Genomic DNA, 17,276 nt, shown 5'->3' on the forward strand with positions numbered 1-17,276 from the left:
AACAAAATACACATTTGTTTAAAACACAATATATTCCAATGTCATCGCCCCGCCACGCACTAACCCAGGAGTAGCCTCGCCTCTCTGGAGCCAATAAGAAGGCGCGGCTAAGAAGTCACTCTTCATGGCCTGAGGCCTGACTGCATTTACTGCAGGCTGCTGAGTCCTGCCTGCCACCAAATAGAACCTGCAAGGCAAGGCCTGAGGGGTCGCTTCCAAAGTCTGCTAAAGTTGGGGAGGGCTGGAGGAGAGGGACTCAGGAAGGCATCTCCAGTACAGTCAACTTCGCCAACTCTTCAAACCCCAGTGTAACTTCAAACTACTTACTTTGGAAAAGGCCATATTGGATGTGAAAACAGGTTTGTGTGTTATTTGTAAGGTGACTTCATACACAGAATTTAAAGGTTTTCATTAACTTCTAGTAAAGTGGTACAGTCAGAAGAGTGGACGCAACTTGCACATTTGAGTCACACTTTTGTAATAAGGGTCAGCCTGCTGGGTGAATTACACTATTCTTATAATATCCCTTTCAGTCTCCACTCATCTAATTACTCTAATTAGACCTCAGAATCTACCTCCTTTCCAATCAAATCCACACTCCAAGGGGTCTACCGAAGCTGGCAGCCCACGGAGACCTGACTGCCCACAGTTCAGCGTGAAGACAGGCTCGAAAGCTTGCCCCAAAACAGTCCCTCCCCAAGAATTCTCCTACCTTTTTTTTCCCCGTAATCAACTTGGTGAGCTCTCTCTTTTCTTTTTATACATTTGAGGTTTATCTCTGAAATATTTCCTAAACAAAGAGAATAGCATCGTCATCATGCCCCTCTAAGGATATCTTTATGTCCTCTTCACAAATAGTGAAATTTTCATCCTACTTCTAAATTATCTGTCCTGCCTCTGGAACACATTCCTCATATGTTCCTTGGGCTCTTCCTTAAGGGACTGGGCTGGTAGCTTTACAATAAATTTTCTACGTCCCCCCGAGGAGCTTGTTCATATCCACATTCTCTTTCTCTAGGGCAGAATGTTCCACCAGGGAATGCCAAGTTGATTCTGTCTCCCTCAGAAAACTCCATTCCTCCTGACAATTTGTTCCCAATCCTGGCTGCGCAGAGTCACAAGGAGTGGGGACTATGAGAAAGTGTGCCAACCCTTGAATGTGACAAGGAAGAGCAGTGCTGTCAGAACAGCATTGTTTGGCCATCAGCATGTATATCCACCCATGGGGTTCTGAAACAGAAATGCATAAGGAGCTTTGACAAGGACCCACTCCTGGCCCTATCTTCAGATTCCAATAGGTCCGGGGTGCACACAGCCACTGGCGTCTTTAAAATCTCCCTATGTGAATTCAACATGCAACCAGGATTGAATGGAGAACTGCTGCTCGAAGGCAGTGCACACACGTTCTTCGGGTGATAATGAGGGAGAACATGCCTCAGCAAGTCAGGAAAAGGGGCTTAGGGGAGGGCCAGTGGCTCCTCCTTTTCAGCCAGGCCAGCTTTCTTCTGACAAGGACTTGTTTTCACTTAACTGTCCAGATCCGCAGAAGGGCACAAGGAATGTGCTGTCACCGTCACATTAACAGACCCAGAGTCACAAGGAGTGGGGACTATGAGAAAGTGTGCCAACCCTTGACTCTGACAAGGAAGAGCAGTGCTGTCAGAACAGCATTGTTTGGGTATCAGCATGTATATCCACCCATGGGGTTCTGAAACAGAAATATAATGTCCTCTTCACAAATAGTGAAATTTTCATCCTACTTCTAAATTATCTGTCCTGCCTCTGGAACACATTCCTCATATGTTCCTTGGGCTCTTCCTTTGGGCTGGTAGCTTTACAATAAATTTTCTACGTTCCCCCGAGAAATGAACATTCTTCAGTGTACTGTTAATACCACTATTACAAACTCAGACCATTCTAGCTTTCCTATCATGGCACATTAAGTGATTTAAACTCCAAATAATTTCCAAGGAAGGTTGATCTGTTACCTAAAAGAAGACCAAAGTAGGAATTTCAGTCCACAGTACATCATGTGACCATTCCTCTGGTCATCACAAAAAAGTAAAATATTTAACTGCCTCTGTGGCAGCTGTAGTAGGATGGGACACGCTACTGGCCAGGCGTGATGGCTCACACCTGTAATCCCAGCACTTTGGGAGGCCCAGGCAGGCAGATCACTCGAAGTCAGGAGTTCGAGACCAGCCTGGTCAACATGTGAGACCCTGTCTCTACTAAAAACACAAAAAATTAGCTGGGCATGGTGGCGCACGCCTGTAATTCCAGCTACTCGGGAGGCTGAGGCAGGAGAATCACTGGAACCTGAAAGACAAGACATTGCAGTGAGCCAATATCACACCACTGCACTTCAACTGGGGCGACAAAGCGAGACTCCATCTCAAAAAAAAAAGAAAAAAGAATGAGACACACTGCTCTTTAGTCAACGGTGTTGGGTTCATGTTTATAGATGATGGAATGAAGCAGCGGGGGACAGCTTCTGGTTGGAGTGGCGTGGAGGCTGGAGCAGCTGAGTTTTAACGAGCATCAGAGGTCAGAAATACTCGGCTAGATCAAGAAGCCACACAGCACCATAATGCCACTGGCACATCTCCCAGAACAGGGTAAGTGTGTGAGGTTTTCTGAAGCAACTGTAATGGTGGTAGAGGCCTGATCAAGAAACAGAGATATGGCCGGGTAAAGCATTTCCTCAAAGAAATCTTACCACAGCAAAAACTTAAAGTGTTGCAGAGACCCAATTCCAGCTTTCTCATAACCCAAAACCCTTCTCCCAAAGAAATCCAGGAAAAGGAACCATAAAAATGTAATTTTAATGATACAGAAATAGTATATGTACATTTCTTTCCACAGCAGCACTTCATTCATCTCTAAAAAATTTAACAAAATTAAGGCTAAATCAGAGTGAGCTGATAGGAAGGGGTATTCTATGTGGTGGTCTTCTTAAAGAATGTTCTCATAAATATAGGATGTTCTGCAGACAAAAAATAAAAATAAAACATGCTGAACAAGATACTAGAAATGGGAAATGCCGTAGAAAATGAGCCCCTTTCTACCTATCTACTAAGAATCGCAACTCCCCTGGGAAGTTTCAAATGGGATGTGAGTTCTTTTAATGAATGTTTATGATCTGATGCTAAGACTTTCTAAAATTAAAATTCCACAGTACTAGGCCATTTTATAAACTAAAACCAAGGGCAGTTGAGTCTCCAATATACTCCCTCTAGAAATGTTTAAGTTAAAGTGGACAGTATTTAAAAATGCTAATTATATCTGAAGCTGTGGTGCTTGAAAGGACGATCCCTCCATGAGTGGCCCTTCTCCCTAACCCATGTTATAAAAATAAATGAAGACTTTAAAACACAGTGAAATAAAAATGCCATCACTGCCAAGGCAAAGGGCCAGGAAATCAAATGGGGTTCTTGAGTAACCTGGCTACAGAGACTGATGGATGCTACCATCATGGGGGAGGAAGGCCTTCCTTTCCCACTCTTCCACTATCCTTGGCCACACTGGCTGGTTAATGTGTTGCCACTGCATCCTGACTCAAGAGAAAACCTTCAGCTGCTCCAGCATTGAGAATAAGATGAACAGTCTTTCTCCCCTCCTCCCATCTCTTCTCCCCAAAAAGAGGTCTGAAAGGGGAACGGAGAGGTGCAATGCGAACTCCCTGTAGGAAGCCTCAGTCTAAACCCCAGTCTCTGTCAAGAGGGGAAACCCCCTGACACCCGCAGAATCCTGGCCTTCATATGGCCCCGCACACATCTGCTTTAAGGGGTTTACATTCCTTCTTCCTCCACCTCCTCTTTTGCACGTGAGTTTTCATTTTAACATTCCTTTCTCCTCCCCGACTCCTCCCCTGCTTGGAGGAATTCAAATATTATCTTCATTAATGGAGAATTGCACCAACCCCGAGAGAAAGGGGTATTATTTTAAATTACAGGCCTTATAGCCTACCTACTTTAAAAAGACCTCTCACTTTATGACAAGGATTTGTTATCCCAGAGAAAAATGTTCTCATATAATTTTAAAATTTTCATTATAAAGTAGCAAATAGTAAGAAATAATGTAATTTTTTTCTTTAACTTTGCCTAAGGATTTTGTTTTCATTTTTTTGACTCCTAGAATCTCAATTTCCTCTAAATAAATAAAAGGGAAAGAAAATACCCAGGTAAATAACATCAAATATCCTCTTAAGTCTTATTTGTATTCAAAGACTACTAACACCTCTAGGAAACAGCAGGTTGAGGTACACAGACTAAAATGCATTTCTTACATAAATTAGTATGTAAACACAGAGAAACAGTATGATAAACATCCAAGTACCCACGTTTATGTAGAATAATACAGTAACGTTACATGATCACAAAATCACAAAAAGTGAAGGAACCTTTGAGATCTTCCAGTTAGCAGATTTCATACCTGGCTGGTCACGACATTCCCCTGGGGAGCCTTCCCTCACAGATTTCCTAGGCCTCTTCCTGAACAGTCGGATTCAGCAGGCATGGCCTGGGACCCAGGAATTTGTATTTTTTTCCTATAAAATTCAGTAGTCTAACCCTCTCATTATGCAGAGGAGGAAACTAAAGCTCAAGAGGGCAAGCTGTTGTCTAAGTGTACAGAACAAGTGACAGAAACAGGGCTAGAATGCAAGTCTCTCGTCCCTACTCTGCCACTTTTTCCATCACACCACACCACCTCCCAAAGCTTCCCCTACACCTGTCACCCTTACCCTTCAGCTAAGTAGCCTTTAATAGATATTCTGTCATCAAAACTAGGTAGGGCAGGGACACATCTCATATTCCCTCTGATACAATCCTAGGTACCTAGTAAGTGTCCGATAAATACTTCTTGGTTGGCAGTCACTCAGCGAAGGCCTAATACTTTATCCTCCATTCACATCTCAGTCTACAATCATCCAAGCAGATGCAAAACTATCTGGCCAGATAATTTTCAAGAACCAGCTATAGAGGTTAGTGAATCCTGAATCTATGAAGATGTCATGTTCAAACAAGCAGGAATTTGGGTGACAACACAGTTCTGTAAGATTAATGGAATCTTAATCTTCCGTACTATGTCTCCCCCTTGTTCTCAAAATCTGTGAAGAAAAAAAAAAAAAAAAAAAAAGGAATCCTAGGGATAGGAAGAACCTGGCCGTTTATCTACAGTATTTGGCAAACAGCAATTTTTGAAAATCCTAAATTATTCTAAGGAGAAAATCCTTAGCAACAGTAACAACATATTTAGTTGATTTTTGTTGCTGTTTTTCCTAGTTTTCAACGTGTTTTCCTAGTCTTCTAAAACATTCTTCTGCGGATGGAGTCTAACTCCTTTATAAAGCTGACAGTGAGGGATGGGGCACATTTAGCCTCTCTCTATATGATAACATTGCTCTCCTTCCCCACTCTCTCCCTCTCCACCGCGCGCGCACACACACACACACTTATTTGGAGGTGAGGAATATGACATATTTTCTACTTGTAATCATGAATCATGAACCATGTTATAAATGAGATAATTCAATTATATTGTCATCTTGATTGTAGATAAGGAATAAAAGATAACCAAAACCTTTAAAAAGTCAACAGGAAAATATTGAAGAAAACTTAAGGCTAAAAATTAAATAACCAGCAGGCACATCAGCCCCCGCGCCATGCAGCCTGGCTCCAACTATGTCCCTCCTGAGAATCCAGGCTGTACTGAAGTGCGGAACAGGAGGGGCTACCCAGAGGGAGCCAGGACAGACAGGTGCGGGGGGAACCTTCCTGCTGCCTCATGATACTCAGAAGCAGGGAAGGACGCAGCCTCCCCAGGAACCACCAGAGCTGGCCCTGGCATCCCCTGAGGAGCACTCCCTCCCCAAGTAATGTTAAAAAGACGGCAAGCGCCACCTGAAGATGTCACCAGAAATCACTTATGGATGAGGCCCTCCCAATTAAGACAGTCTCCACGCCTGAAACCAGGTGTCCATCCAAACAGGTCTTCTTCAAGTCCTCTACCATGACAGCCTGGGTAGCAGAGCTTCCTCAACTTGTATTTCATTTTAATTTCTACAGGAAAGGAACTGTCTTCTCTCTCCTTTATTTATTTTTTTTCCAACTGTTAAATCCAATCTCACCTAGATCGTCAGCCCTCAGTATCTGCAGGGGTTTGGTTCCAGGATCCCTGCAGATACCAACATCTGAAGATGCTCAATTCTCTGATATAAAATGGTACAGAATTTGCATATAACTGACACACATCCTCCTACATATTTTAATTAAATCATCTCTAAATTACTTATAATACCTACTAAATGTAAATGCTACATAAAGAGTTCTTGTATTGTTCAGAAAATAATGACAAGAAAAAAGTCTGTACATGTTCAATACAGATAAGAATTTTCAAAATCCGTATTTTATTTACGGATTTTTAAAAATATGGATTTTTTAAAAAAATCATATTGTCCATTTGCAGTTGGTTGAATCCATGGATAAGAAACCTGCAGATACCGAGGGCTGGCTGCATTTAGATTCCTAATCATTCCTCCAGGTAGTCAATTTTTTAAAATCACATTGACAAGCTCATTCATCCATTTCTGCATTCAACACATATTTATTACAGGGTGACTGGACTTCTAGGTGGTCAGAGCTAGAAAAGGCCTTACAAGTCTTGTACCCCACACCCTTCATTTTACCCAAGGGGGTTGGGGGCAGGGCTAGCCCTAAACCCAGAGTCCCTCAGCCTCACCCCGATCTAACCCAACCAAGCACTTAGCAGTATAAAACCTTGTGCAAAATATATGTACTTTTTCATTTCAAAAATGAAAAAATTACAAGATGAGTTTTTGTACCTTACTGTAATTTATAAAGCTAGTAAATATTAGCAAAATGGAATGACAAAACCAAAGAACAAAAGTGCCTTTAAAAAAGTAATTGCAGGGTTTATAAAGATTCTTTCCACTTTTTTCACATTAAATATTTTATAAAGTCATATGCCATATACTTGTGATGACTTTTCTGCCTTTCTGCACAGTTAGAAAGTCATTCAGGAAAGACAATGATACCACAAAACAACACTCAGAGAATGCACATTCCACTGCACTGACATGTATAATCTATGGTCCTAGTCTACAACATCCACTGTGGTCTAAACACACACTATGGCTATTATTAAACAAAACATCCCATTTCTACTTACTTTAGTCAGAAGGAGGATGAAGCTGCTGCTAACATTTCGATGACATATCTGATTATCTCAAGTGAAACCACACTGAATTTAATGGGAGTACTGGCTGACAGATCAAACTTAAGTTCTGGACAATCTTGTCTAAAATAATAGAGGTTTAAATATCCATCTCTTTCAGGAAATTGTAATAATTCTATACGCCAAATTCATCCTTTTATGGCCTGTATGTTTGTATAGGACTATTTACTTATCACTCCAATTCTTTCATCAATTTACTTTGCCCCATTCCATAAAATATTAATAGTTAAAAGCCTTAAAAAAACCTGTTAGCTGACAGTAACTACTATGAATGAAGAGCTTCAACTGCTAAATACCCTAATCCTCCAGGAAAATCACTTCAAAAATGGACATTTTGGGACAGAATCACTCATTTATCTCAAAACCAGAACAAATAGAAAACAACACCATTAAGGGAATTTAAGTATTTTTCTGACCACTATTGCAGAAACACAGAAAAACTGAGCAGATTGTAGACATGCAAGGATCAGCAGTATATAGAAAGGATTAACAAATCAAACTCAGTACATCTTTAATAACTGGATTGAGAGTAGACTCTTAATAAAACCAAATTATTTCTTCCTCAAGGCAACCGTTAGCTACAAAGGAAAAATGATTTCATATCCTTGGTCCATAAAGAAGACACATTTATTTACATTCTCAATGGACTAAAAGAGGCTTTAAACTTTCACAATTAAAATTGTATGCTTCCAAAAATATCATATGATCAATGCACTTAACTTAAAGCTTCAGGTATTAATAACTTCATTTAGACTTCTTAAAAAACCAACACAAACATACTTTCTAGAGTGCAAAATGCTTCTTATTAAATACTTCAGGGACACAAAAGCAATTTGTTTTTAAACACAGGCATCCTTTTCTGAAGGATCATCACCACAAAGACATCCATTGCCGGCAATGGACGTGGAACAGAACTGCCAGCTTGAATAAGATGCAACGTTAGGACTCTGCCTTCAGTTTCTTCGCCTCTCCCGATGACCCCAGTTATTTGTACAAACTCATTGTTGGACTCTGGTACATGCACATATACGCATCACAAAGCAGTCTTCGCGCACAGCCTTGGATTCTTCTGGAGTCCAAGGAATGCAGGTCTTCCAGAGACATCTTCAAGTACTCTCCTACTTCTGGGCATGGGGTGACTTGAGGAATGTTGAAGCCGTTCTGACCACCTATGGCACAGAGGAAGAACTCTTTATAGGGCAGTCAAGTTCTAAACCCTTTTGCCAGTGATTTTACAATCCTATCATTTCCAAAAAGCTAATTTCAGGCTCTAAAAGCCTTTATTTTTCTTCTGATTTCTGGAAGTGAAAGCCTTCTTTAATTCTTGACATATTCTCATTTCTTGGTTTCTGAAAGGATTCTGGGTTCAACAGTGAATAAACCTGGTAAAATAAACCTGGTTCACATGAATTCTGAGGTAAGCCCCAAACCTACTTTCCAGACTTCTCTCTGTAGTCACTCAGGGAATCATGTTATCAATACATATGTAGACAACACTCCGTTCTTCACATTTCATTTCCTCCCAGACACAAGTCACCCAGCACACTTCACCAGGAGACTGTCCGATTAGGAACAGATCTAGTCAAATGAACACTATTGTAGCTCCCTACACTTGAAACACATCCTTACCCAAATCTAAGAGTTTGTCTGACACATGACCAGGCCCCGATAAAGGTGCTCTGGGGTATGACTTCAGAGATTCCAGGAAAGGCTCCTCTGGGTTAGCTCAGTGGCTTTTCCAAACCTATGCTGTTGCACTACGCTGTTCAGTACAAATGTTAACTGGGTTGGGGGCACATCTACAGATGGGGCTGGGATCCCTCAAGCATCAGAGAACTGAGAAAAGGTGGAGAACTCTTGGTCTAGGGCCTGGGCCTCTGTTTAAGAGGCTGCCACAGGGAATGTCTTAGGCTACTGGAGGGCCACGCCAGAAGATCGTGGGGGCTGGACCTGAGAGAGCAGCTGAAGGAAACATAGGGTGTAAGAATGAAGGAACATGAGAGTCACACCTCACAACCTTGCCCAGGCCTGGTCTTAACGGGCAAACTCCTTATAGGGAGAGGCAGGGCTGCTTTAACAAACATTTCTTACCTGAAACCCACTATCCCCCCTGGCATTCGTTAAGCATTAGTTAAATAATGATTAAGCATCCTAGAAAGTGGCCTGGCAAGTGCAGCCTATTCCCCACCTCATGGAGAAACATACTACATGCAAAAGAGGCTTTACTTTTCTAAAGAGGATGTTTGTTTACTTCTGCTGTCAGCTTTTGGCAACTGGAAGATAACATGGTTTAGTATAAAAAACATAAGCACTGAGATCAGAAAGACTGAGTTAAACACAAACTACATGACCCCAAGCACCTTAAACCTCAGCTTTAATAACAGAAAAACAGGAATAATCCCCATCTTGCCCGGATTTAGGCAGAATGACTTAATGGTGCTCAATAAACAGCTACCGTGGCTCCTACAAAAATGAGAGGGGCCTGAAGGAAGACAACAAAGCTGGAAATAAGATCCCTCAGGGCTGAAATAAGACTTCCAGGATTCTTTTTTTAAAAAAGAGCATATGCATGTCAAAATATCACAACAATATGAGGTTGGGCGCACCAGCTCCTCTTGTAAGCCCAGCACTTCGGGAGGAAAAGGAGGGTGAATCACTTGAGGCCAGGAATTTGAGACCAGCCTGGGCAAAATGGCAAAAGCCCATCTCTACTAAAAATACAAAAATTAGCCAGGCATGGTGGCATATGCCTGTAGTACCAGCTACTCGGGAGGCTGAGGTGGGAGGATTGCTTGAACCTGAGAGGTGGAGGTTGCAGTTAGCTAAGATCATGCCGCTGCACTCCAGCCTGGGCAACGGAGCGAGATTCCATCTCAAAAAAAAAAAAAAAAAAAACACACACACACACACAATAATATTATTCCTTAGTTCAGCTAGCAAGGTTGTTAATGCAATCCAAGACATAAGACTGTTGTCACCAGAATAATCCTGAAAGGATTTTCTCGGAAAATATCATGTCACTCAGAACAGGTGATCCCACTATAAACCGTCCCCACTACAAACCAGAACCCAGTGCCACATGCAGAAGAAAGGCATTTTCAGTACCATCCCGATCGGCCATGCTGTCAAAGAAGAGCCAGGCGGAGTCGTCCTTCCCATACTTCACAAAAGCAACATAGTGGCTTGTTTCTATGCAGAGAACAGCAAATAACTCCATCTTCTGGCAAGGGATGCAGCCGTGTCTCCAGTCCCAGTCAGGTAAGTCTTTGGGAAGTGACACTGGGTTATATTTATGATTCAGCCTCTTGGGATGAAGGTGGACCTAAAATGGACCATGAAAAGAATATCATTAGGTTGAGGTGGGTGGATCACAAGGTCAGGAGTTCAAGACCAGCCTGGCCAAGATGGTGAAACCCTGCCTCTGTTAAAAATACAAAAATTAGCTGGATGTGGTGGCGGGCACCTGTAATCCCAGCTACTCGGGAGGCTGAGGCAGGATAATGGCTTGAACCCGGGAGGCAGAGGTTGCAGTGAGCCAAATCATGCCACTGCACTCCAGTCTGGGCATTAGAGCAAGACTCAGTCTTGAAAAAACAAAAACAAAAACACCCAAAAACAAACATGTCATTGATGAGCGAAACTCAACGTGTCAAGTGAATGGGCTTCCTTACTCTTGTTAAATGCATCCCTTACTCATAGTAATCAAGTACTTCACCAACAGCTCTCAAGTAAACAGAAAAGGCAAAAGCAATACAATTTTATTATGAATTTTTAACTGTTAATTATGATTTTAAAAACTGCCCAAAACCAGCATTCTGTTTTCAACTATAAATAAGTTACTGTTCAACAAAAGTTAATCCATTAAGTGAAGGGAAACTCACTTGAGTGTTGCAGGTTTTACAAAACTGCTTGATTTTTCCAGCTGAGATGTCCGGATCGTCGTAGCATTCTCTACACTCATACATTGCAAGCCCTCCACATATCCGGCACTGTCTGGGAGCTGAAATGTGGGGACGGGGAGGGAAGTTAAGAGGGCTTTAAAAAATGTTTTCTTTCATTAAGAAGATGTAAAGAAAAGTTAGCCTGTAAAAAGGATAATGTTCATGGCTTCAAAAAAGTCTCTTTCTCTTCCATCCACTTAAGCTCTCAGTTAGTATCTGAAATATCTTTAAAAACATTTTATCAGACCAAATAATTTTTCTAAATAGTGTCTCCTAGAGTGTTTTTCCCTTCATTATAAAATGCCCATTGATGAAAATTCAAAGATACAAGAAAGTATAAAGGAGAAAACTAAAAGCATCTACAATTTCAGTTGGCAGGAGATAACCACTGTCAATATGATTATGAATTTTCTCTAATAATTTCGTATCTGAATATTTACATAAGTATATATGTGTGTGTGTGTATATATATGGCTCCTTTTGTAGAACATATCAATGTACTTACCTTTCCACTTAATATTACACCATGACCATTTTCATACACACTGGTCTTCAAAACCATGAATTTTAATGGCAGTAGTGTAATTGTTAGATACACACTCCTCTGGTTAATATTCAAGTTGTTTCTAATTTCTTAATCATATGATAATAAGTATGTTTGCATATCAAATTATTTTCATTTCTATTTTCTCAGAATAAAGTCCTAGAAATAAAATGACTGGTTTCATTTTTTCCAGGCTCTTCAGATGCTCAATTGCCTTGGGAAATACTGTGTCCAGTTAGAGTCTAACCCACAACTGATGGGAATTATCTGACAATTTCCACAAAACCAACAAAACAAACTAAAAAAATCTCATACTTACTGTCTTCAAGTAAATCGGTTATATTTAATTCCAGAGAAGGAAAAATTTTTTTAAATAGTTTAAAGTCTTTTCCAAATCGAGGCATCTGAATAATCAGACATGATGGTGCCTATAAAAAAGACGGATATTTTTAGAATCAAAGTGTTAAAAAAAACTTTTCCCTATGAAACCAAAATAGTCATGGCTGTCAAACAAAACAGTGAGTTCTGCCTTAATATTGGTGTCCTATGAAATAGGATCCATATGTCACCATGGGCTGTGGACACAGGACACCAACAAGCCACAGGTCTTCAAGTGGCTCATGATCGCAGGGACACACTAGCACCTCGAGGTTACGAAGTTCAATAATCTTGGGTCTCAGATAAAATCATGGCATTTTATTTGGGTTTATATTTATTAAAGGTTTTGGAAAGGCTGTTTTTGCAAATATGATACAGAAAATATCATCACAGAAGGAGACTGCTCATTATATTTCAACAAATAAATAACTGTGGCTTTTCAGGTTTTATCAAAAATGATTTCAGAAATGAATACAATCAAAATAAACCACAAGCATATACTATTAAAATTATGGCGATTCTTAGACAATAAAAGAAAAATCATTTCTATCACTTGTTCTTTGGCAAATATAAATGAATTTATAGACATTTTGTCTCTTAATGAAGGGGGAAAGGACACACTACATTTTGATATATTTGGGTAATATGCTTGGGTAAAATGGCATTTAAAAAAACATGTCTCCTTTTGCTTTAAACTACCTAAAATTTTTCAAGTTACACAAATTAGCTTGGTGTTTTCTTTGGCAGCAGAAATCCAAAAAATTCAATCTTAATTCTAAGACATTTTCTGTAAAGGCAAAGTTGAAACACTGCATACTTTTTAAAATTTATGTTTCTTAACAGTTTGTGTTTCAAACTGTTCTCAGCTAGTTAAAATCAATAGACACTGAATCTACCAAAAGTCTTAAGACTCCCACAGACTTTCATATAAAATGCCACAGACAAGTAGCACTAACCTCTGCAAATTTCAGGTTACTGTTGATGAAAGACCATTCTAACAACTGCTGAATTGTGGGAACTCCAACTTTCTCATTTTTTTCCATAAAAATTTGATAGAAGTAACAATCTTGTACCTTTTGACCTGCTGATCTAAAAACATGCAGAGAAAAAAATACATACAACCTATTTATTAAATGCTTAAATCAAAACGTGAAGTTGTCCTAGCAGTATTTGAGAACAGAAAAATCATAAAATTGATGGGGTAGCTTTGGATAGTCAGAACAACAGAGGGAAATAAATGATTTGAATAAAATAATTAAATGTGCTTAGGCACAAGACCTTATACATGATTTGTTTAGTTTTTAGATTGGAAAGTTCTCTTAGTGATTAGGAAAATAATAATGGAATAATAATCCCAATCAAGAAGCACTGTGTGAACAGAACTAACCAAAAGGTAAATCACTTAGTGCAATTTCACTGCCCAAATCTAGAAAGCAGCAAACTGTATTTAATGCCTGAATATAAATTATTATATGCCTGGATGTGACACATTCTTAGCAGACCTTCTAGACCAAACTTTTCATTTCTAAAATGAAGACGCTGAGATCTAGGGAAGGAGAATGACTTCTCAGCAAGTCAAAAGCAGAGCTGAGTACAGAACCCAGAGGCCCTAACTGCTGCTTACCATTCTTTCCGCTAAAGCATGCTGATAGTCACTCGTTTATTCAACAAATACCAAGTAAGCACCTACCATATGCCAATCATAGTGTTACTCTTATATTTTCAGCATCTTTCCTTCTAAATATTTTACTATAGCATGGCATTAGTCTTTAAGACTAACTCTACCAGAAGGACTAATAATCCTTAAGTTTACTATTTACCTTTTCAGCACAATTTCTGGATATAAAGTTAGACTGTTTATATCTAAACTTATATCTAGATTTCAAGATTTTTAGCGGGAAATATTAACATAGTTTTCACTTAAAAAAAAAAAAACTCAGCTATTCAGAGATCAGCCTGCAGAAATCCTCAGCTTCCCAAAGCAACTTACATCCCCAAATAAACAAAACTTAACTGGTAACAAAACAGGAGATTCTGGAGACCCACAGCAAATACAAACAGATGATAATCAAAAAACCTGAAGGCTACGCTATTACCAATGTTTTAATCAGTTGTTGATGACTATGACAAAAGACCAGAATTTTTCTGTGAAAGTCAAAAAGCATAGAAAATTAACAGTTTACAGGAAAAAAAAATAAGAGAGGAAAATAAGAAACCAGGAAGTAGTAGAGGTTAAGTAGTTGTAATCATAGTAATGGCATCAGGGGAGGAGGGCTGGTCGTTGAACGGAGCAGTGCATTGCAAACACTAAGAGAAAGGAGGCAGAAATGAGGATGGAGAAGACAATTTACTAATTTCTTGACTTTCCCTTGTTTCTTGCATCCCACTCCTTTATTCTAAACTCAGTTTTGTTTTACTGAAGTACATTCTATAGTAAGTCTCTGAATGGTAATTTAGTACTGGTTCTTCCTGCTCCGAAATTCTGAATATTTTTATTCTTAGAATTTCAGTCTATCAAAAATTCTAAAAATTCTTCAGCTATTATCTGTTGAAACATTGCCTTTTCCCTATTCTCTCTAGTATCTCCTTCTGGAACTCCAGTTAGAATCCATCTTCCATGTGTATTATCCTCGCTCTCTTGTTTTCTAACTCTTTATTCCTTTGTGCAACATTCTCGGTACTTTCTTCAGCTCTGTCTTCCCAATGAGCAATTCTCTCTTTAGCTGTGCACACTGCATCAATGAGGTAACATCATGATATAGTTTCTATTTCTGGAGATTCTGTCTTTGGTTATTTGATTCTGTTTATCAAATCTGTTTTATGTTTCATTGGCATCTAGTTCTTTTGTCTCTTCAATCATTTAAGAACATCTTATAGTCTCTTTTAGACTATCTAATTATTTCAGATTTTTTAAGGTACTCATCTTATTTGTTGCATCTGCTGACTCTGTCTGTCAAAATGAAATGCTAGTGGAGGGGAAGAATTACTCTGGAAAAAGAGCCAACTTAGAATATTTATAATCTTTAAAAAGTGATTCTCAATATGAAGAGGTTGTTTGCAGGTGTAAAGGGGACAGTGTACCCTTCAGGGGGTGTAAGAACTTCCCAGGGCCCTTTCAAGTCCCACAAGGCATTCAGACTCTGAGATATATTCAGAGATGCCCCGATCCCTCCCTACCCGCTCTAAGGATCACTGCAGTATTCAACCTATGTTATTACTGGGTGTGTATTACATTCCATAAGTGTGTAGGCTAGAAAAGGGGGTAAAGAGGATGAAAACAACTGTTTGAAGCATCTGAAATTTATCTCTTTAAAATGAAAAACCAAATTGACTTTTTTCTCCCAAAGTGCCTTCTAGGTTTCCTACATCATGTACTAAACATATCTTTCCTTTCCCATTTCTGTTTGAAAGTTGACTTATAAGACACTGAAATTCTACATGCAGTTAATTCTATTTCTGAGCTTTCCATTTGGCCCCATTGATCCATATTTCTAATCTTATGCTAGTATCACACACTATTTTAAAGTCTATTGCTTTGCCTTCGTAGCTTATAATAGAAATCTATTTTAAAAGCATTCTTCAAGATTTTGGCCCACTTCATTTTGTAGAGAACTCTAAATCCACTTTCCTGAAGTATGTTAAGATCTTGCTTGTGTGCAAATTATTACATAATCATCTTTAAATTATTTAATTGTCCTACCCAGAATGCAATCTTTCTCACTAATTAATCAAATCCCTTTTAGCTCTCTATAAGTCTTTAAAAAATCTATCTCAATAAAATTGATTTCTTGGTATTTTATACTTTCATGAAGTATGAAATTACTTTTTCATATCTGCTTGAAGGTATACAGAAATGCTATTGATTTTTCCATGGATATTTTACGTAGACAAATTATGAATTCTTTTGCTAATTGTAGTAATTTTTAGGTCATTTTCTAGGATTTTTTAGGTGTACATATGGCTATTATCATCTTTGAAGAGAGAATATGAGCTCTTGATGGTTATATATCATGTCTCATTTCATTAATTAGAACTTCCCAAACAATATCAAACCACAGCCATGGCACTGTCCACCCTTCCTCTCTTGTCCTCACCCATCAATTCAAAAGTGGCATCAAACAATATCACTTTAAGACATAGAGATGAGGAAGAGTACTTGTCTATGCTTAGCTTTTCGGGAAGTCTATAGGATATCACTAAGATTCTCAACAGAGAAACCCAAGCTAAAATGTAAAAAAGGTTCATTGTTTAGACTGAGAACATTCAAACTACCTGGAAAGTTCAGTCATTTAGAACATTTCATTAAGAGCTTTACTACATTAAACAAGGCTTTCATTCAACATGGTGGGTGGGGAGGGGAGACAAAGTTATACAACTAAGAACAGGAAAGCTAATTTAAGACTAAATTTTTTGAGTGATGAGTAGACAGAAAACAGTGTTCCTGAAGTGTCTGATTAAGTTAGAATAAGATTTTTTTTTCTTAAAAGGCTCATTAATTGAAATTACGAAAATATATATACAGTATCAAAAGAAAATGATATGCAATAATACTTATCGCTAAGGTTAAAAATTATAGTACAAATTTACATTGGATTTGATCTTCAAGTAAACTATGGTACTGTGGCGAGGACAACAAATAAAATTAACTTGCATGATATTCCCCTAGCCTATTAAGAGCCCTAAACAAATACAATATTAAGAAATCATTCTGGAAATCATGTCTGTTGAACAATGGCAGTGGAAATGAGAATTGTCTATTTTTCCAACGCTTCTAGAACAATTTAAAGGTTACCTTATTTTTAGCAAAGGTTCTACCCTTAAAATATGATGAAACAGGATATTCAAGAATTCCTCAGGATCTAGGAGAAAATTTAAAAATCAAATAAGTCACAGACAAAATTTTTAAATCATTTTATTTTTTATTTCTAACAGTCATATTTTAATACTGAATTCTGTTTCATTCACCCAATATTATTTCAATTAAAAGCACAGTTTTCAAGTTTTCCTGACAAAGGAAAAACACAAAAGACATTTAAAAGTTATAATCAAGTATTATGTTTCAATTTTGTTGTAAGTTTATTACATTTGAAAGGGTGCAACAGATCGCACATAATGAAATAGCTGTTATTTCTTTTGGGGGGTTTAAGGTAAGTGAA

At 38.7% G+C, this 17,276-nt stretch overlaps 1 protein-coding gene across 4 annotated transcripts in view; it reads right to left on the bottom strand.

The window, feature by feature from the left end:
• Positions 1 to 2,805: 2,805 nt before the first annotated feature.
• CYLD (CYLD lysine 63 deubiquitinase) overlaps positions 2,806 to 17,276 on the bottom strand; it is a 60,015-nt gene continuing 45,544 nt past the window's right edge. For all 4 annotated transcript variants that reach the window (XM_050774787.1, XM_050774790.1, XM_050774788.1 and 1 more), the window contains exons 13-18: positions 16,913 to 16,979; positions 13,077 to 13,209; positions 12,062 to 12,170; positions 11,139 to 11,257; positions 10,363 to 10,579; positions 2,806 to 8,426 (exon numbers count right to left, since the gene is read on the bottom strand). In XM_050774787.1, the coding sequence (XP_050630744.1) occupies positions 8,242 to 8,426; positions 10,363 to 10,579; positions 11,139 to 11,257; positions 12,062 to 12,170; positions 13,077 to 13,209; positions 16,913 to 16,979 (830 nt within the window). In that variant the 3' untranslated portion in view covers positions 2,806 to 8,241. The remainder of the gene's footprint in view (positions 8,427 to 10,362; positions 10,580 to 11,138; positions 11,258 to 12,061; positions 12,171 to 13,076; positions 13,210 to 16,912; positions 16,980 to 17,276) is intronic.

This window comes from Macaca thibetana, chromosome 20 (genome assembly GCF_024542745.1).
Source record: "Macaca thibetana thibetana isolate TM-01 chromosome 20, ASM2454274v1, whole genome shotgun sequence".
Classification (NCBI taxonomy): Eukaryota; Metazoa; Chordata; class Mammalia; order Primates; family Cercopithecidae; genus Macaca; species Macaca thibetana.